At 32.7% G+C, this 22,742-nt stretch overlaps 1 protein-coding gene across 7 annotated transcripts in view; it reads right to left on the reverse strand.

Moving 5' to 3' along the window:
• Positions 1-22,742, reverse strand: part of LRP1B (LDL receptor related protein 1B) — a 1,877,633-nt gene that overhangs the window by 345,014 nt on the left and 1,509,877 nt on the right. For all 7 annotated transcript variants that reach the window (XM_081051911.1, XM_081051912.1, XM_081051910.1 and 4 more), the window contains 2 exons: positions 7,925-8,114; positions 4,076-4,280 (listed from right to left, as the gene is read on the reverse strand). In XM_081051911.1, coding sequence (XP_080908037.1) covers positions 4,076-4,280; positions 7,925-8,114 — 395 coding nt within the window. The remainder of the gene's footprint in view (positions 1-4,075; positions 4,281-7,924; positions 8,115-22,742) is intronic.

The raw sequence follows: 22,742 nt of genomic DNA on the forward strand, positions 1-22,742 counted from the left end.
CATGAAGGTGAAAAAATACTAAAAGCAAAAAAGAAAATCCTTATGTAACATGCGCCACTGAAGAGGTTCTGTGTTATGTCTAAACTTTCAGAATACCTATTAAATAATTTTAGACAAGAGGTTGTGATATGTCCGTGCAGTGATGATGAGGTAGAATGCGATATTCCCCTTTTGAAACAGCTTTGATGCGTCTATCTCCAAATTAACTTGTCTTAGTATAACAGAGATGAAAATGTAAAAAAAACTTTTTAAGAAGAATATGTAGAAGTTCTATGTGTTTATTAGAGTACAGTTTTTAAGAGGGCAACGTGTCACTTAGAGCACGATGTTGTTTTCTTCTTCATCAAGGTTCTTATAATGTTTGTCAACATAATGTAATGCATGCTGACAAGCTGTGGATCCTACTTTGTATAGAAGCAAATTTACTTGGTTTATTAAATAAAGTAGAACTTCAGATTTTACTTGGTATATTTTCATATCCAGTAATAAATTAAAATATTGACTTGTGCAAAAGATTTATATTGTAACATGTTAAAGAAATATGAGTCACAAGGAGAAAAAAAAACATTTATTGCTAGTTGCAAGGCATGTGGAATTGGCCATATGTACATTTTGTTGGGTCTGTTTTTCTAAATGAAAACGTTTCCAGGGATAGCACGGTGGTTGAAAGCACTGACTGGAAGAGATCACCAGTAACAGAACCCTGTTTCTTTCATGTTTGATGCACCTCCTGGGCATCTACTAAACTCTGTGCTTCATTTCCTTCATTGGCAAAATGGGAATAATCATTAAAATGTCTACCTTTAATAATCATTAAAATGGGAATATTATGGAAATAAAATTAAATATAAAGTGCTTATCACCGTATCTAGAGCACCATTTGCATTCAGTGACTGTTAGTATGATTAGTAAGTTGATATCTCTCGTAAGTCTTAAAAAATAAAATAGTGAGCAAAGTGTTTAAAACAGTGAATAAATAATCCCTAACATAAATTTTTCAAAAATGTTAAACATTTAAAAAATCTATTGTTCATTTTAGAAATAAGAATATTACCTTTTTCTTAATTAGAAGTCATAGAAATACAAAGATGAGAAAATCTAGATGCATGTAAGAATGTAATAAAATTTGAAATACCTTCCCAATTTTCAGACTTAACCAGAATTTTGTTTTAATGGCAAAGCTGATTTATTGAAGAAATAGAGGAAAATGATTATGTAGTTCTAAGTTTGAGACAAAATAGGTAAATGTCCTATGGGGAAATAAAACCATAACCTCTAGTAATGTTGTCTTCTTGGCATTTGCATCTCTACAGGACAGAGATTTCTTTCTAGCTTTACTGAAATAAACTGACATATAACAGTGTATAAGTTTAAAGTGCACAGCATAATGATTTGAAATGTGCATATACTGCAAGATGATTATCACAATAACGTTAGTTAATATATCCACCACCTTACAGGTTACAGTTTTTTTTTGAGAAATTTTAAAATATACTCTCTCAGCAACTTCAAATATATAATACCGTATTGTTAACTATAGGCAGCCAGAAGTATCTGGTTTGGACCGGGATGAGACATGGAACGTTGGAATCATAACTAGACATATTTTTTTAAACATAAAAACAAATCCTTTAAGAATCCTTATGCACTATTGGTGGGGATGTAAATTGGTACAGCCACTATGGAAAACAGTATAGAGGTTCTTCAACAAATTAAGAATAGAATTACCATATGACCAAGAAATCCCTCTCCTGGGGATCTACCCACAAAATCTGAAAACGTATCCATAAAGACATATGTACTTCAATGATCACTGCAGCATTATTTATGGTGACCAAGACAATGAAACAACCACATGTCCTCGGAGAGATGATTGGATAAAGAAGATGTGGTCTCATACATGCACAATAGAATACTACTGAGTCATCTTCAAGAAAAGATGAAATACTGCTATTTGTGACAACATGGATGAATCTTGAGATTATCATGCTAAGTGACATAAGTCAGGCAGAAAAAGTCGAGAACCATATGACTTCACTCACATGTGGGATATGAAACTGAAGGCAACAAAGGAACAAGACAAGTAGATAAAGAAACAAAAATGCATAGACACAGACAACAGTTTAGTGGTTGCCAGAGGGTGGTCAAGGTTAAAGGCGGTCAAATATATGGTGATGGAAGGAGAACTGACTCTGGGTGGTGAACACATAATGCAATATATAGATAATGTATTATAGAATTGTACACATGAAACCTATGTAGAATTGTGGACCACTGTCACCTCAAATTTTAAGAATACAATAAATTCTTTAAATTTTGTCAAAGATATCTGATTGCTGGACCACCTAGAGTAGCTATAATTGCCATATATAAGAATAGATTAAGGGAGAAAAGAAAAGCAGGTATATAAAAAAGAAGTTGAAGTGATATAGGGTTGTTATGAGGAGTTATAAAAGCATTACCTATGTCGAGACATACAGGAAAATAATACCACATCCAGGATAATGATTTACCTGAGTGTCTTTTCAAAAGCATTATCCACTAGCTACATTTGGGATATCCTTACTGTATTCTAAGGCACATACTTTTGCACTATATCCCTATAATAACCCTGAAAGTTAGGTTGGAAATTTGCATATTGGAAAACTAAAATTTATAAAGACTAAATAATTTGCCTAAGGTCACGTGACCTTAAATTGAAAAAGACAGACCAATAATTTAAGCATAGAATTACTATATTTGAGATAGCTTTTAGCACAAAGTGAATTCATCAGGACTTTGCCTTTATTTCAAAGTTCATTAGGCCTTCAACTGTTTTCTGTCAATGCTAGTCACAACATCACTCCACGATATTGAGGTGCCTGTACTAGAATGTAAATCAATGCACTTCTTCTTTCTTCAAGAAACACACACACACACACACACACACACACATCTATTTTCTATACACACACATACACAAACACATATGAATACACACATGCATATATATACATATAATAGGATAAATATCAATCTCCCTATGTAATACAATACAATATATATGTATAAATAAATATTATATATCTACATAGATATATTTATATATGTATGTGCTTATATTCAATTGAAGTCAACTGTGTTAATGATGCAGATTAGGCGTTAGCAAACTACGGCCTGTTGGTTGGTTGCCTGTTTCTATACATAAAGTTTAACTGAAATACTGCCACACCTATTCATGTGCATATTCTCCGTATCTAGTTTAGCACTATAAGGCAGTGCACTTGTGACAGAGGCAGTACGGTCCACATGAAGCATCCAATATTTACCACCTGACCCTTCAAGAAATTCAGTAGAGGAATGAAAAGACTCAGGATCATTTTGTCCTTCACGCATGCACTGGGGTGGGGATGTGTGGGTAGATTTCTCCAGTGGTGTAACGACCCAAGTCTTACTCTTCTGATCCTGATTTTTCCCAGTTGTTAAGCAGTGCTGTCCTCAAAGTATAAGGGCAAGGCACTGGGATTTTACCATTCTATAGACCATAAATATCTGCTGTAAGGGTTCCTCAGAGTTAGCATACTCTCCCACTAGCATTCCATTTGCAAGCCAGAGAAAGGAGATAGAGAATGGGCCTGAATGTGAAAGGAATCCCATTCTTCTCTCTTCAAAGCTTAGGTTGCTTTGAGGACCCAAACAGACATTTCATTCTTTTCTAATGTTTTTCTTCCCCTGCTAGTGCAATTCACCAACTTCATTTCACATTTCAAAAAGATTATAAATAACTCTGAAGCTTATGCAAATCACTCTAACAATTCCAGTTCAATTAATAACTACTAGAGAATTAGTTATTGTTTCTCCAGAATAAAGTTCTTAAGAGCCAAACTGTCTCTATGGTAGCAAATGTACTTGAAGAAAGTTTTCAAAATATTATCCACAGTTTTCTTTTTCACTGAATGTATTACTCAACCGGATTGTTTCAAACAATTAGCTATTTTGAAATCCTTGATATGCATATTTTAGGAAAGTATAAAGCATATAGTTTTCAAATGTATCACGTTTAAATTTATAATAAAGAAATTTTCAATTAACTTACATGTCTCTGGGATCCATCATATTCGCACCTCTCAATTTTTCCTAGGCTGCCATCTGAAAAATACAGCTTCTCTGCACGGTGGTCAATGGTGAGTCCATTTGGAGTGAGAATGTCTGTACTGACCACCACTTGAGCATTTTTCCCAGTCAGGGTAGATCTCATGATACTTGGATGTTGTTCATTCCAGTTGGTCCAAAACATTAAGCTAATTAAATGAAAATTGTGAAAATAAGTTAAAATTTTCATTAACAGCGAAAAAATACTAGTAGAAACACGGCAACGTCATTATTAAAGAAAAAGTATTTGTCTCATATTTCATGATCCTTAAGAAAGGCTAGGTAATAAGAGGTGATATGTGTATTATATTTGAATGTATATTATTTTCCCCCAGTTTCTTAAACGAAGCCTGGAAACTACTTCTGAAAACAATTATCCTTGATATTCTCTCAAAGAGTAATTAAATTAAATTGAGTTTGTTTGACGCCTAATGAAGACTTATTATAATCAGGTACAAAACAGTTATCTTAAATTTTATATGCCTTGCAAATATACTCTAATTTATTAATAGCATGCTTCAGAAGTACAATCATTTTGGACATCATTGTTAAATACTAACTATATAGTTCTTTTCTTCAGCTGGTGAAAATCAAAAATCTCCTCCTTTGAAGTTTGTTTTTTTTTTTTAAATTCTATATTCTCCTTTGTAATGTTTTACAGAAGTACAATTACTAGACTGCTACATTTTTTTTAATATCATTTTTTTATGTCTGTCTTTGTCAGTGCAATTTCTCTATAAATTACAATGTTGTTTACAGAATTTCAGGGGTATCTCTCAAATTTTTAAACATATTTGTCACTTACAGATTGCATAAAATGCTTTAAATCAGTGTTTTATAAACTATTCCATGAGGAAGCCCTTAGAAGCCTTTAGTTATTTTTTTCATGGAAGCCTTTAGAAGTCACTGGAAGAATGGAAAAGTTGCAGGGTTTCAATCGCCAAGCCCTATTTTTACTGAAACAGCTCATCTTTCTCCTCTTTTATCTATAGGACTGTCCTTAAGAATTGATTTGAAGATCAGATGCTGCCGGGTAGGATGGAAGAGAGGAAGGAAGAAAAGAGGGAAGAAGGGATGGAGGGAAGGAGGAAAGAACAGAGGGAAGGAGGCTTACTGGAAGGCTGCTTTAGATATTTGAAAAAAAATATGCTTAAAAATTTCAACAAACTATTTGAAATAATAATTCATATTTACAGCAAGACTGCATATATCATTTCTACATATAATTATTTAAAGACACTGCAGGATTATAGACAGAATAATGACCCCATATGTGTTTTGAGTATTAGGCAAAAACTTTGTACTGGTTAATATTGAAGTTTACAACAAAAATCTTTCTACTTTCTAATCTAAAAAAATTAACCTCCACTAATTGAGGAGATCTTGTTCATCTATGCTCTTTGTTAAACTAGTTCATAGCATTTTCATCTATTCTATAGAATATAAAATATTCTGAGTGTCAAAAATATATTGTGCTATAAATCAGTAGATTTGCAAAAATTAATATGATTCTACTTTCTTAAATTATTCTATAGTTTTATCCATATAACATTTAAAATGAAAATTTAGTTAAAACACTTAAAAAGTTATGCATATATGAGGTATTAAATACAAATAATTTATTTGCAATCTTTCCCTACATGGTTGGCTTTAGAAAGATTGAATTCTTGGGGTATTAATGTTCCTTTAATTTCACCTTTCATTTCATAGATAAGCAAACATAGGCATAGAACTTGAGTAATGAAAGTTACAGTGACTGAGTCAAGTTTTGAACTCAAGTCATCTAACTTTCATCTAGAATTTAAGATTTTATTTTAAAATTTCCATTAATCAACTAACATACAAAAGTGAGCTGAAGGTTTCATTGGAATGTACGATGATAAAAATGTTTTCCATATTCTAAATTTTAATTACATATAATTTTCCAATCAAAATATTTTGGTGTGTTTAATTCTAATTTAAATTTCACCGTGAATATGCAATGAAAGTGTAATTTTAGCCTCTGTAATAACTAATTCTATGATAAAGTTATTATCGATGAAAACTAATCATATATAATATCATCGGTGATCACACTCACGTTTCTTTCAAAATAATTTTATAAATTCCTTTCATCACCTATGCAACATTTTTTTATTGTCCTAAGATTTTTCAGGTAAACCATCAGGATCGATGTAGCTGATGTAAGTACAAGCTGTAGAGTGATCGGCCATCGGTATGAGCAGAAGTAGCTCTGCCCAGGTCTCCGAAAGCTTGTGTACATCTGAACTAAGTCTGCAGAGCTGTAAGGAGGACACTACCTTCTCTCAATCTTCATCTCTCAAACTTCAGAGTCTTCATTTATAAAATGAAGATATTCAATTGAGTGAATTAAGTGCAGTCACATTTCTTGCTGTGTAAGAGTCTATTGATTGTGTTATTTTCATACTCAGTAATTTATGTAGTCCTTTCTTCTCTCAAATTGTTATGTTTATCACTCATTGTTTTTTAGACTTCCTTTCTTTTCTCAAATGGTTATGTTTATCACTCATTGTTTTTTAGACTTCCATTTTTCTTCACACCTAAAAAGAGTTCTTCTACTTGTGCTCATTGGAAGGAAGATTGGTCTAATTTTTGTTTACTTTTTCCATTTAAGGATAAAAAGATTTGATAGTAGTTAACAAATATTCTTACCATATTGTATGAGACTGGAACTACATATATACATAGAGAGTGAAAGACAGACACAGAGAGAGAGAGAGAGAAAGAGAGACAGAGAGAGAGAGAGAGAGAGAGAGAGAAAGAGAGAGAGAGAGAGAGAGAGAAAGAGATACTATGTTCCCCAAAAAATAATACCTAGATGGACAATCAGCTCTAAGGTGTTTTTTTGAGCAAAAAATTAATATAAAAGCCGGTCTTATTTTAATATAAGACTGGGTAATATAATATAATATAATATAATATAATATAATATAATATAATATAATATAATATTGGGTTTTATATTAGTTTTTGCTCCAAAAGACGCATTAGAGCTGATGGTCCGGTTAGGTCTTATTTTCAGTCTTATTTTCTTTATATATACATATATATAAAGAAAGCAATATATATTTCTTTTCTTCTTAACTTAAGCTTTGTTCTTCAGTTTTCATACAATTGCTTTCTTTATGTTATAGCAAAAAATGACTTTTTTCTAATATGTTTTATTTTTTATTCATTCTATACTATAGCGTACACATTTTCTCTTGCTGTGAATTCTTCATGAGTATTATTATAAATGCCTACACAATATATCATCAAACAGATGTGGACTACTTAAACTGTTGTCAAGCATCTAATGTTGAAAATATAGCTGTACACGAAGATTTGTGGTTTTGTTTTCTCTGTATTTTAATTGGAGAGTTCTCCAATTGTTAAAATTACTAAATCAAATTACAGAAACGCCTTTTAATTTTCCAAATATGTTTATAGTCTGTTTTTGATTTTTTTTTTTTTACAAATTGATCATTTCAATCATCTATGCCCCATGTCTTATTTATACACCTTTCCAGTGCAGTACTGTCTCCATTTTCCCTTTCATTATTTAAATTTGTTTTTACTGGATCATAGAGGTGATACCTGGCCTTTAAAGAGTCAAGATTTTAATTATTCACATTTACAAGGCTTTTTATAAAAATAGTCCTATGAACTGTGAAAAGAACTTCAAGGAAACCATTATTTTTTTTGTTAATTCACTTTAAAATTAACATAACTGTGACAGTCTTTGACCTACGATTCTAATGAAGAAATAAAAATGAACTGTTTTCTCTTTTACTTTTGGCATTCATCCAGGGCTAGAACATGTGGGTGGTCATCCTCTGACATCGTTATGACAGCTTCCCTGTCAAACGCTCCAGGCCGAGTCTGGTCCACAGTGTGTCTAGTGATGGAAGATGTAGTGGAGCTGGTCCAGTACAGTGTATCCCAGGCTCTGTGATAAGCAAGTCCTTCGACTGAGCCCACATCTGATGGGGAAAACAAAGAATACATTTACACTTTTATCTACAAATACTTGTCTCCTGGATAGAAAAAAAATCATTTAAAATATATATGTGTATCTCTTTGTTATTTTATTACTAACTTTACAAAGTCTTCAAAATAGAAATATAGTAATTGTGAGGGCTATAATTGTTAGCTGATTACACACAGTCAAACTCAGCTGTGAACTGCTCAAGGGAACAGCTTTTGCAAAAAAGCATCATTAAAGAGTGAATCTCATTAAAATGAATTAAATAATTGGCTTTTATTTAGGAAAATGGTGACTCTCTTTTATTTTCATACTTAATAATTAGTTTTAAAAAAGTATCCAGTGTGCAACAATTTAGAGATATTTTTGAAAATCATATGTCAGAGATACCACTTAGGTACTATCATAATGAGTTTTCTCTTAATATTATATCTGGAGAGGTCAAGGAGAAGCAAACGTATGAAAAAACTACAATAGGGGTGGCCAGATGGCTCAGTTGGTTAGAGCACGAGCTCTCAACAACAAGGTTGAAGGTTCAATTTCCCACTATGGGATGGTGGGCGGTGCCCCCTGCAACTAAAGATTGAAAACTGCGATGGGACTTGGAGCTGAGCTGCGCCCTCCAAAACTAGATTGAAGGACAATGACTTGACTTGGAGCTAATGAGCCCTGGAGAAACAGACTGTTCCCCAATATTCCCCAATAAAAACAAACAAACAAAAGAACAACAAACCACAATAATATCAAAAAGCCAAATGCCGACTGCACACTTGTAACTATCGAACAGTGGTAGAGAATGTTTCAATAAATTGAGGCAGGAGGTTCTCTTTGATTCCATTCAAACGTCATACAAAAAAAATTAATTGCCAACTAAGGCATGCTTTAAACGGTTTAGAAAAACAGACATGATAGTACACAGATTTTAATACATAAAAGTGACAATGTGAAAAACAAAAGTAATTGTTTCTTAAAATTATGTCCCCAATCTCTAGGATAACATACGGTAGCAGTTTTATTTTTCATAGAAGTATTTGAGTACATTTTTAAGCATGAACAAATTATTATAGTTTTCCTTTCATATTGTCAGTTTTCCTCAGTTGTTACTCTATCACCTTTAAGAAAAAATATGTATAGCTTTGAAGTTCTACTAATAAATTAACATTTTAATAGGCAGAACCTTTATATTGTTTTTCTCTCAAGGAATGTGAAAGGAATTATTCATCTTTTCTGAAAATAGGTTGATGAAAAGGGTTATTTTCACCTTTAAAATGGATATTTAGTTTGGTGGTCAACAGGATTTAGCAGGAATGAAAAACAATATCAAATCCATTAGAACTAGATGTATTTAATGTGCTTAAATTTTTGTCACTTGTCTTTTTTATCTATACACAAGAAAAAAATCCACTAATAAAAAATTAATAGCTACCTTTGCTTGAGCACTGTCTTTCTGCTAGAAATTGAGTTCATTGCTTTGCATATATCAATTTATGTGTAAATCTACTTGTTGAAGTTTGTTTTATTATTCCACTTTTCCTAAGAAGGAAACTAAAATCAGGTCACAGCACTGATAGTTTTAAAGCAATCTTTTTTTAATGCAGATTAATCTCCTTCCAAAAGCCAATGTAATTTAGTACCACTATTTAAAGACTGGTTTATAGCACCTATCACTATTCTCAATCTACACAACCTGGAACCAAACAGATGATTCATCAGTTTCAACTTGTCTGACTCTGGGTGAATTGTATAACCGATAATTTACCATGAGTACTTCCTTTCACACAGCCAACAAAACAATTTTCAAGAAATTGATGTGGGTGATTAGTCTGGAAACCTAGGTCAAAGATGATGGAAGAAAATTCAAAAAACACAATAATAATAAACCCTATTAATCTGTTTCTATATGAATCATATGGTGTTCAGATTTGAGGTGAAGAGGTTGATAATGGTCAAAGGTGTTTCAGTCATTAATTAATAAATCATCCATTCCATGGTATCTTTTTGCACCATCAAACCATTTCAGAAATGAACTTTATTAGAAATATGAGCAGCATTATACTCCTTCATAATTCACAGATAGAATGAGAAATGGCATAGTTTTGAAAAAAATTCACGCAAATCAGAATCATTAATCCATCCTCACTCTTCTTCCCTTTCAGCTGACTTTGACAGATATTCTTCATGGCCACTTTTCCGTACAAATCAGGAAGAAACCAGTTGGTATAACCATTGAGATGAAGCCGTTGCTTTTTTTGTGTGGTTGACATAGTTCCAGGGTTACTAGAGTACATAATACATCTCACTGTCTAGGAATCATGTCTTTTATTTTTGTTATAGATGATAATCTGACAGTATACTTAATCATAATATGATGCTACATTTTAAAATATTTCAGAAATGTATTTCTTTCTCAAAAAGATATTTCATTCCCTATAAAATTGTATCTGTCATTAACAAATAGCCAATTAAAGACCGAGATCAAATTTGGGAAATAAATAAAACTATCTCTATTTGCAGAAGACATATATATCATAAGGATAGACCTATAGATCAATGGAACAGAACTGACAGTCCAGAAATAAACCCTTATGTTAGAGTAAATTGATTTTTGACAATAGTACAAGAAAAATTCAATAGGGAAAATAATCTTTTCAACAAATGGCTTGCTCTTAAACCTTGATGAAAAATAACTTAGTTGAGAAAACATAAGATATTTATGTATATGATTATGATGATTGAATGCATGGGGGTCATGTGGCATGTGTTTGTGTGTGAGTATGAGTGTGTGTGTGTGTGTATGTGTGTGTACATGTGCGTGTGAACATTAAAGTTCCTGAATCAGTTGAACTGGTCGCATAAGAACTTTGAATTACTGGTCCAGCCAGATAATATGTAGTTTGAAAATTAAAGTAAAATGCCTATCTATCCAGTCAACCAGTCCTGAAATACTGAATAAGAGTAAATCAATACAGAGCTAGACATCCTTGGAACGCAAGGATATAGAATAGGCACAATTAAGAAAATAGCTATAACAGTGCTAATTCAGCAGATCTACTTTTCACCCTAGCAAATTTTGATTACATATATATTCCATATTTACATATATGTATTCAAATAAAAGATCCCCTTCCCTCTCAACTCCATTTGGTCACATAATTGGGTTTGGCTTAGCATGGATGCTGTCCTGATGGGCTTTTATAGAAGTAAAAAAGAGGAGGTCAGCTCATCAATAAATACAAGACAGGCAAATCTAAACCTTATTTCCTGGACTCTGGTTTCCACAGCAATGAGTAGAAGAATTGATCCTAGTAGCCTGGCACAGTGAAACCTACCACTACTCTGACAGTCACGCAGAGGACTTCACAGCAAACACACCTTCATCTCATCACCACTGAAGAAAGGACAGTACCTCCTTCCTGCCTGTACCATGTTATAAAAGCAGGGTAAGAACTTAGAAAATGAGAAAGGCAGTAAAGGGAAGGAGGCAGCCACATGTACAGCACATTGACATTCATCCAGCTGAAATAACACTCACAGATAAATCCTGTTGCAAAGTTAACAGGAAATAACATTTATCGCAAGAACAAACTACAACTATAAAGCTTCATAATCACCACCCTTCTTGAAAGTGTAGTAATGTCTTATTCACTGGCTTCTTTTCTAAAGCCAAGGTATATAAGAAAGTTTGCTGTTCGAAGATTGGTACAGAGTTTAGAAAAAGAAGTTTCTGGACCTTATATTCCACATATATCTTAATTTTAACTTTATAGTTCCCATGGAAACAGGATTCTGGGTCCAGTTCACAATCTAGACCTGATGTTGAACTCTACACAGAATATGCATGGCTGTATATTAAGCCTAACACAACAGTACTTAAATTTTGCCTAAACTCTCCCCTTCCTTAAAATCCCTCTAATAAAGTTCTTTTTTCCTTCCTTCCTTCCTTCCTTCCTTCCTTCCTTCCTTCCTTCCTTCCTTCCTTCCTTCCTTCCTTCCTTCCTTCCTTTCAGGGGTTAACTAATCTACAGCTCTTTTTGGTGTTCAGTCTCCCTCATTGTAATGAGGCTATACTTTACATGGTTGAGTTACAGGTTTATTTGGTAAAATCCAATATACTTTCATCATAAAAAAATAACAAGTTAGGAATACAAGATGATAACTCCAAAGTGATAAAATGCATCTATGAAAAACACAAGGCTTCTATGATATGAAGTATGACAATTAAGTTCGTGAACTTGTTGCAGCTGTTGCTAACCTTTTTTGGTATCAGAGGGATTATTCATTAGGAATCTGTACTAACTGGACAGTTAACCAAGTTTACTATTTTGGAAGTTATGAAAAAGCTGTGTGAAAAAACTAGGCCACCTGAACTATTCACCAACAATTTATGGCTCTTACATCACAACAATACACAACACTGTCTGTGAGGGAGTTTTTAGCAAGTAAACAAAAAACTGCATTGGAACACCCTCCCTACTCACCTGATCTGGCCCCCAATGACTTTTTTCTTTACCTAAAGATAAAGGAAATATTGAAAGGAAGATATTTTGATGATATGCAGGACATCAAGGGTAATACGACAATAGCTCTGATGGCCATTCCAGAAAAAGAGTTTCAAAATTGCTTTGAAGGGTGGACTAGGTGCTGGCATTAGTGGATACCTTCCCAAGGGGAGTACTTGGAAGGCTACAGTAGTGATATTCAGCAATGAAGTAAGTAACACATTTTCTCTGATGAGTTCTCAAACTTATTTGTCTGACCTCGCACTTAGTAGTGAATAAATGAGAGCTTTTCTTGTAATACCAGGAAAAAGGCAAGGATTGCCTGTCTAGTTCACTTGTATACTTGCCCTTCTATTCAGTATTGAAGATCAGTCAGAGTAATTGGAGGGGGAAGAAAAGAAATCATCCAGATTGGAAAATAAATAAAACCATCTCTATTTGCAGAAGATATATATATATATATATATATATATACACACATACATATATATATATATATATATATATATATATATATATATATATACATACAATCTCAAGTAATTCACTAGAAATCTATTAGAATTATAAAACCTGTACCAGGTTTCAGAGTACAGAGCAATAGACAAAATTATTCAATATATTTCTACATAGTAGCAATGAACAATTCAAAAATAAAATTTAGAGGACCATTCTAATTCCATTTATAATAGCATTTAAAAATAGAAAGGACAAGGCTGGAAAATAAAATTAGAAATAATTTTAGCAAAATAATTGTCATCTTAAAACTATACACTGAAAACCATAAAACATCATTTTAAAAATGAATAACTTGCAAATGGAAAATCAATCCATGTTCATGAATTGGAAGACTTAATATTGTTAAGATAGCAATCGTTTCCAAATAGAGATATAGATTTGAGGTGGTCCCTATCAAAATCTCAGCTGTTTTTTTTTGTTTGTTTGTTTCTTCAGAAATTGACAAAATGATCTTAAAATGCATATGGAAATTCAAGGGACTGAAAATTCCCAAAACAATATTGAAAAAAAAACTTTAGATGACTCACACTTCTTGATTTTCAACTTAGTACAAAATTACAGTAATCAAGACTGTGTAGTGGTATCATAAGGATAGACCTATAGATCAATGGAACAGAACTGATAGTCCAGAAATAAACCCTTATGTATAGGGTAAATAGAGTTTTGACAATAGTACAAGAAAAAAATCAATAGGGAAAATAATCTTTTCAACAAATGGTTTGCAATGACTATCTACATGCTAAAGGATAATGCTGGCATTTTTCCACATAGACCCCCCCCACACACACACACACAATGTGTCTTATACCTAAATGTAGAAGGTATACTATAAAACTCTTAGAATAAAATATAAGAGTAAATCTTCATACACTGGGTTACAGACTGCCTTCTTTGATATGACATCAAAAGCACAAATGACAAAAGAAAAAATGGGTAAGTTAACTTCATAGAAATTAAAACAAACATTGTGCTTCAAAAGACACAATCCAGAAAGTAAAACACTAACCCACAGTCATGGGAGGAAACATTTCCAAATTATTTTGTGGCAATGGACTGATATCCAGAATATATAAAGAGCACTTACAACTGAACAACAAAGTAACAGCTAACCCAATAGATAAATAGGCAAAATATCTGATTAGATATTTCCTCAGTGAAGGTATACAAGTGGTTGATAAGAATTATGGAAAATGCTCAATATTATTTGCTATCAGAGAAATGCAAATCAAAATCCTACTTTGCATCCAATATGATGACTGTAATCAAAAAATATAATACATCGTGACAAAGATGTAGAGAAATTGGCACCATCATACATTGTTAGTGGGAATGTGAAATGGTACAGATGCTTTGGAAAACATTCTGCCACTTTTTCAGAATGTTATATATATAATTGCCATGTGACCTAGTGATTCCACTGGTAGGTCTATACCCAAGAGAAATAAAAACATATATCCACAGGTACACACATGTTCATTGCAGTTTTATTCACTACAGCCAAAAAAAGAAACAGTCCAAATGTCAACTGATGATGAATGGATGAATAAAAGGTGGTACATCTATATAATGGAATATTATTCAGCAATAAACAATGCACTACTGATAATAGGCTAAAACATACATGAATCTTGAAACTATTGTACTAAGTGAAAGAAACCAATCAGGTAAGACCCCTTATTCTGTAATTTACATGAAATGTTCAGAATAGGCAAATCTTTCAAGACAAAAAGTAGATTAACAGTTGCTTATGTTTATAGAGTATGGGAGAAAATAAAAAGCAATTGCAAATTGGTATGGGGATTTTTTTGGGGTTGGGGGAATAATGAAAATATTCTCAAATATTCCCCCTCACCATAAAAAATACCCATACCAATTTGCAGTCACTTCTTATTTCTCCCCATACTATCTAAACACAGGCAACTGTTAATTTACTTTTTGTCTTGAGAGATTTAGGAATTTACCCAACTCAACAATAAAACAAACAAACAATCTAATGTAAAAATGGGCAAAGGACCTGAAGAAAGATTTCTCCAAAGAGGACATACAGATGATCAATAGACACATGAAAAGATACTCAACATCACTAGTCATCAGAAAAATGCAAATAAAAACCAGAATGAGATATTACCTTCCACAAGTTAGAATGGCTATCATCAACAAGACAAATAGTAACAAGTGTTGGAGAGGCTGTGGAGAAAAACGAACCCTCATACACTGTTGGTGGGAATGCAGACTGGTGCAGCCGTTATGGAAGGCAGTGTGGAGGTTCCTCAATGAATATGAATTGAATTACCATATGACCAAGCAATACCTCTCCTGGGTATTTACCAAAACAAATCTAAAAACATTTACCCATAAAGATATGTGTGCTGTGATGTTCACTGCAGCTTTATTTGTGGTTGCCAACACATGGAAACAACCATAGTGTCTTTCCATAGATGATTGGATGAAGAAGTTGTGTTATATATCCACAATGAAATACTATTCTGCCATAAGAAAAGATGAAAGAGTGCCATTTGTAACAATATGGATGGATTTTGAGATTATTATGCTAAGCAAAATAAATCAGACAGAAAACAGTTGAGAACCATATGATTTCACTGATATGTGGTATATGAAACTGAAAGCAACAAAGGAATGAGACAAACAAATAAAGAAACAAAAAGTCATAGAGACAGACAATAGTTTAGTGGTTACCAGATGGTAAGGGGGGAGGGGGTGGTAGATGAGGGTAAAGGGGATCAAATATATGGTGATGGAAGGAGAACTGATACTGGGTGGTGAACACACAATGTGACATTAGATGATGTATTACAGTTTTGTACACTTGAAACCTATGTAACTTCACTAACCATTGTCACCCCAATAAACTTTAATTAACAAAAAGAAAATTAAGAGACTAAAAAAAATATAATAACTGCAAAACATTAACTATTATAAACAAAAGCTAATTAGATAAATGTTTTATAAATTAATAAAAAACGTATACCATAAAAAATAAAAACATGAAAATGTGCTCAAATTGATGGTGCTGATGGTTACACAACTCTGAATAAACTAAAAAACACTGAAATATGCACTTTAAATGCATGAGTTGTATGGTATACAAATTATTAAAGTAAACTTGGAGCTGTCTTGAAGGAAATGTATAAAACAATGTGAGAACTTTTGGGAAAATTTAGATTGTAATTTGATGAATACTGATATTTCTATTCTGAGTCTAGCCTCAGGATTATGGTTAGGTTCAAAAGAGATTTTCTCTGCAACTCTCTCACATAGTATTTAAAGGCATTTTAAGCTATTTGGATATGATTTAATTATCAGTCAGTAGAGATATTGTAGGAAATTAAAATACCTGCTAAATTCTATTGACTAATTTGGTAATTCTACATTCCCAAAAGGCTTTTCAAATGGTCAATTGCAGGGATGATTTTTCCCTTTTCTCCCTATTCAACTTGTGAATGTAATGCAATTAGATTTGAAGGTAGACTACCATCCCTCTGGCTTGCAGACTTAGCATTATTGTTTTTCACATTAATAAATAAAATAAAATGATTACCTAAAATTACCTTTCAGATACAGGTTTTCATTTTCATTTCCTCAGGTTATTTAAGGCCATTAACAAATCACATACCAGTTCTAATATGTACCAGTAGAAGGTACAGACCAGGTTCTGATCTGAACATTACAAAATCCATTCAGATTGGGGATGGTTCAGTACAGGCTGCCAAATACCTGGAGCATCAACCCTAATTAAATCTAAACCAGCAATAGCTTTCACCTGTACACTTCGCTCTGAAACTCTGTCCTTAAGTCCTTAAACTGTTCAACAGGTCAACAGTTTTTTCACCAGTCTAATTTATGGCAAATTAAACAAATTAAAAATCTACATTATTGTCTAAAACTTTAAACAAGAACTCATTTTACAGGAAAAAAATATTTTTTTGTGACTAAACACCTGGAAAACATTAAAAATTTACTGAAAACTGTTAAGAATTCAGTAAGATGGCAGGCAATGAATAAATAAATCAAAATCAATAGTTTTATTATGTAACACAAATAACTTATTAGATATATAAGGGAAAAATAATTCCAATCCAAGTAGCTACTAATGATGTGGGTTCCCATGAATAAATATATCTATAAAGCGGCATCACTCTTGAGCACCTGGATTTGACTTTTCTACTGCCTCAAGTATTGAAATAAAGGTACCTTTCATGAATGTGGATCAGTTAACTTCAAGCCCTCACCCTTCTAACAAGAGGATACCCAACCCATTCAAACATTTCCATGTTAGAACAGACTTTTTGCTTCACATTGCATAACAAAACAGGCCTATTTACTTAATTTTCTCCAAACAGAGAAACAATTTTCCCTACGAGAGTATTGAAGCAGATTGAAACAGTTGAGGCTTTTAACTTTTTTGTGTTTTTTTGTTTGTTTGTTTGTTTTTAATTTTTTGTTTAATCTCAATTTTTTTTTTTTTTTTACAGATCTAAAAATGTTAAAAATCTGAGTTGTAGCCTGAACCCCAGACTCAGCTAAAAATTACATGGAGTCAGACATGTCTCAAAAAATATCTCCATCAGGTGTCACGGCTAATGGAAGCAAAGAAATATAAGCAATGAAATGAATGTGCATATAGTAATTATAGTTGTGCCATTCCTTCATGAGTAATGAGAGAAAACACTGACTCAACCAAGATTAAAGTACCAATGGTGTAAGAAGGGCTGCCAGGAAAAACATGAATTCCAAGGTTTTAAAACCTTCAGGTACATCATACTTCATCCTCCAGGGAAAGGCTAGGTGTCCTAATAAGTACAACATTTCTTTGAGAAATACAATTAGAAAGTGATGTGAAACCCAACATTAGTGCCTCTATGAGAGACACATGAAGTAAATCTTCAAGCCAAAGTCATTCTTGAGAAAGAGGTATTTCTTCCCATTTCCAGGTGGCTGGATTACACCAATCATTTTCCTCAATCAATTCATACAGTATAAAATATTCGCAAAAGCAATTCACATATAAATAGAATAGATGATGCATTCTTAATCTGATATGAGAGAAATTGGAAATTTCTTGTCCAAACTAAGACCCAGGTGTACTTTGAAGTTTGTTAAGGTACATTATTAGATAGGGGTTCCCTTAGCTTAAGGCCATCTCCACGTGTTCTTTGTTTAAATACTATTTTTTTTTTTGTAAATAATAACTCTTGAAAGGATAACTTTTTAAGATATTAATGATTAATGTTTTATTATGTATTATTGCATTCTATTGTTTTTAATGTGTCATAAAAAGTGTTTTTTGTTTTGTTTTGTTTTAATGCAGAAGAAAAGATGAGAAACTACTTCAAAACAGTCCTGAGAGAAGCATAGAAATAAAGGCTTTGGAAATCTAAAAACAGCACAAGTATTGCATGGGTTCTTAACAAAAATGCAGCATTACATCCAATTTATGAGCTATCCCCTTGTGATAAGTTAGTTACTTTAAGAAAAAAATATTTCCTGTACATTTTTCAATTGTGCACATTTAGTTAAAAAATAAATGTGGTGCATAAAAATTGGACTAACACATACTCGTAGCTTCTATGGCTTTTATAAGTCCCATCTCGGAATGGACAAGGACCTTCTAAATTGAGTTCAGTCAAAATTACCTACAATATTGATTTATTCACCAGTAGCACAGCTTTTATCCAGCCATTAATATATGCATTTCTTCTCTTCCTCCTCCACCTTCCCCTTCATCTTTTTTCCCTGTTCTTCCTCATCCTCCTCTTTCTTTTCTTCCTTTTCTTTCTTTCCTGCTTTCAACTCTTCCCTTCTTACTTCAGATATCTTGTCTAGCATTACTGATAGTTTTTTTTTTCTTACATCACTTTGTTTGCTTCTGATTCAGACTGAGAAAAATAATATAAATAGAGCTATTTCAAATGGAATCGAAGCCACCATCCTAGAGGAAAAGCCTTGCATGTTTTGCTCCTTGAGCCTTTAGAATGTTTCACAGGCAATATGCCTTTTGGGCTGGGTCAGAGCAGCATTGTCTTCCAGATAACTGTCTAATAGGAAAGCAGACATGCTGACTGATAATTATGGATGTATTTTTAGAATTCATAAATAGTCCTGTATAAGTAAAGAATAACTTAGCTAATTACCAAATAGAATTTCATTTCTTCAGGTAATTATTTCCCTCCCCTTTTTCATGAAAACTCCTTGACTTCACCCTGTAATTGGAACACTATTTGGGTTTCTGACTGATCTACTCCCATCAAATTCAATGCAATCTACTTGCTCATATGTTATTTTATTTGTCCTTTGTTTCTTTCCTTCATAATCCTGGAATGTTGTTTGTTATTTGTGTTCTTTTTGCTCACTAGAACGAGAGCAGGGAACATTACTGTCTTATTCTCAGTTGTATCCCATACAGCGAACAAAGTTACAGGCACAGAGCAAGCAACCAAAATCATTTGTGGAATAAACCAACATGAATTTCTACTGCATTAATCCACTGAAAGCAGGGTCTGTGTATTTATGTTCTTCTATGCCTAAGACCTAGAATATCAGAGAAGCATATAGTATAGATTAATAATTAAGAGCACAGCCTCTTGATTCAGATAATGATTTTGAATCCCTGTACTATCACTTTACCAGGTATATGATCATGGAAAATTCAATGAAATTTTCTGTATTTTATTTTTCCTGTCTGTAATGTAGGAATAATAATAATACTAAATTCATAAGGCATTTGGAATGTTTATATGAGTTAACATATGTAAAGTGTTTAAAACTGTGTCTACTACAAAGGGCTTACTGTATTTCAGTAGTATTACTATTTTATTGTTTTGCTCTATACAAGGATACAGCCAATTATGCTTAACAATGTTGATGTTCCATTGGAAAAATTATCATCTCTGTTTTTTCACAAGCAGTCTACTAGAAATAATAGCTATTATAGGAATGGGTTTCTGACCTTTAAGAGGACACAATCTACATTTATAAATATAATTCTTTATTACAAGAAGTTAGGATTCAGTTATTTATCCCATGGTATAAACTCAGCCATTTGAACCACCTTCTGTATCTCTGAGTCTTAGTATTACTTGTAGAATAATAATGTAAATACTTCATGTTCTTTTAGGTAGAAACATGGTGGGACTATTAGAAAATTAAAATATTATAAAATATTACATTTTCATCATATTATGTGAAAAAAAAAGGATAGAGAGCCATAGGGAAGGAAGTAAAAACATGAATAAAAATGTTTTTTTTTTGTTGTTTTGTTGTTTTTTAAGATATACAGTTTATCTGCTTGCAGTTAATCAAGCAGAAATCTAGAAAATGTCTATGTCAGATGATGGGGATCAAAAAAAAAAACACGCTTGATTCTCTATGGCCAAGTTTTGCAAAGAAAAAGAATGAAAATTAGTACTGGAAAAAGATAGGAACTCGAGAGAGAGATAATCATTTGATCTCTAAGAAATTACAGAGTGTGTTGTCATTCAATATGTCAACTCAATGTGAAAAGGTAATTGAATTTTATTTAAATAAAGATTATTTTCTCATCTTTTAAAAACCATATGATATATTCAGAATTTTATATTTGCTACATAAATATAATAAACTTATTACATAAAATACTATATGTGATATGTGCACACAATATTAAAATACCATAATTCAAGAAAAAGCCATTTGGTCTGCCAATGAAAAATATCAAGAGCTAAAAATAAGGCTCAAGTTATAAGATATTCTCCATTGAAATATAGTTTAAATAAAATTGACTTTTAAAATGTTTAAATGAAATAGAAGGTGTATAAATGTAAACACACTTACCTAATGTTTAAAGCAAAATGACAGAAAATCCCCTACAAATATCCCAAACACAAGCAATTATAGTAAGGAGAATACTTTATCGAGCACTTACTACATTCCCAGACCTATAAAGAAGGAGATAACAAAAACAAGTACCCTAGAATCTACTAGAAAAAAAAACTCCTTCTGTTTTCACTAACATGCTATTAATTAGGTGTCAACTTGCATGACATAGATTTTAAGTATAAAAATTCAGGGAGGTACATGTACTTTCCCACATTTACCTCAGTTACCTATCTATTCAATTAAAATATCTTCAAATTTCCTCCTACTCTCTAATGCTAATCATTTGAGTGTATGTATTCTATTTTTTTTTTATTTTTTATTTCTCACCAGCAATCATTTCTACATTTATCTCTGACCAAGCTTTTAAAATCTCTGTTTTCTTCCTTTATCTCCACCCTCATCTTTCTTAGTGATCTTAAATTTATTTTTCAGAACTTTTATTTATTTACTCTCAGCATTTATCAATTGTTTTTATGTTTGCTTCTCAACAAGAGTCATACATCAACAATACCACTTCTAGGATGGAACTTTTTTCTCATCCTCTCTCATCACAGAGTTTGTCAGAATGTTCACAGATCTGATTTGTCAGAATGTCAGAATGTTCACAGAACTGAACTTTGTATTTCCACTTCAAAGTTTGATCCCCAAATCTGATTTTCTTTATACAATTAATTTTCATACTCAAACTATGATAGATGACCTACTAAAATATGGAAAACATGATCAACCATTTTAATGATGTCCTTAGTACTAGCCTCAACTCTTAGGCTTCTCTAGACTTCCAATCATAATTCCCCTAATGCTGCATAATTTCCCAATGTACCTTTTGTATTCTCTTTATGAAATAAAAGATTATTGGAGGAAGGGACAGAATCATGGCCCAAATTCAACTAGTACAGCTTTAGCTTACTGTTTTGCTCTTCCTGACACATCTCAACCATGTCTTGGTGATTTATATTCCACTCTTCACAGTGTCTCATTCTTTTTTTATTCTGTCATATAATCCTCTTCTACTTATGTGCTATGCTTATAAACAGTTTGATTTTTCCATCTACATCTCTTACTATTTCCTCCACCTATCTTCCTTTATGAGTGTTCCCCAAGGCTCTTGGTGAATATAAACTAGCTCATGACTCCAACTATAAGTACCATCATGATGCTACCTCACAAAAGATTGTTTCACATCCCAGCTACTCTGAACGCTCTTCTCTACTAGGCCTCCACCTTGGTCTATAAAACCACAAGCTCTCAACACAAATGATTTTATCTACCTCCCTGCACCTTTTTGTAACAACTCAAGGCAGCATCCCTGGGATGACCCTGGACCCCTGCAAATGCTTGTGTGAGAAAGCTCAAAGCTGCTAAAAGAATTACTATCTGTTCCAGCACAAACTTGCTATTAGATCCCTGACCACTCTTTCTTAAAAAGACCTTACAAATTGTGAATTTTTTCTCTTTCCCTTTGAGATGTATGCATATGTATCTCCTACAACTCAAGAGTGTCTTTCTTAATGACCTGAAAGCCAGTCCTTTGATATGTAATTATCAGGAAAGATAGGGACTTTGTCTCCCAGTTTCTGTGGGAGGACAGAATCATAATTTTGATATTTGCCAGCTAGCAAATACAGCTGGCCAGACTGACCAACGCTGTAAATTTTTACTTCGCATACTCAACTGAGGTCCTACTCAACACACTCATTCCTTCATTTTCCCTTTAAATTGCCCAGTCACCT

The sequence above is a fragment of the Rhinolophus hipposideros genome (genome assembly GCF_964194185.1).
Source record: "Rhinolophus hipposideros genome assembly, chromosome: 6".
In the NCBI taxonomy this organism is placed as follows: Eukaryota; Metazoa; Chordata; class Mammalia; order Chiroptera; family Rhinolophidae; genus Rhinolophus; species Rhinolophus hipposideros.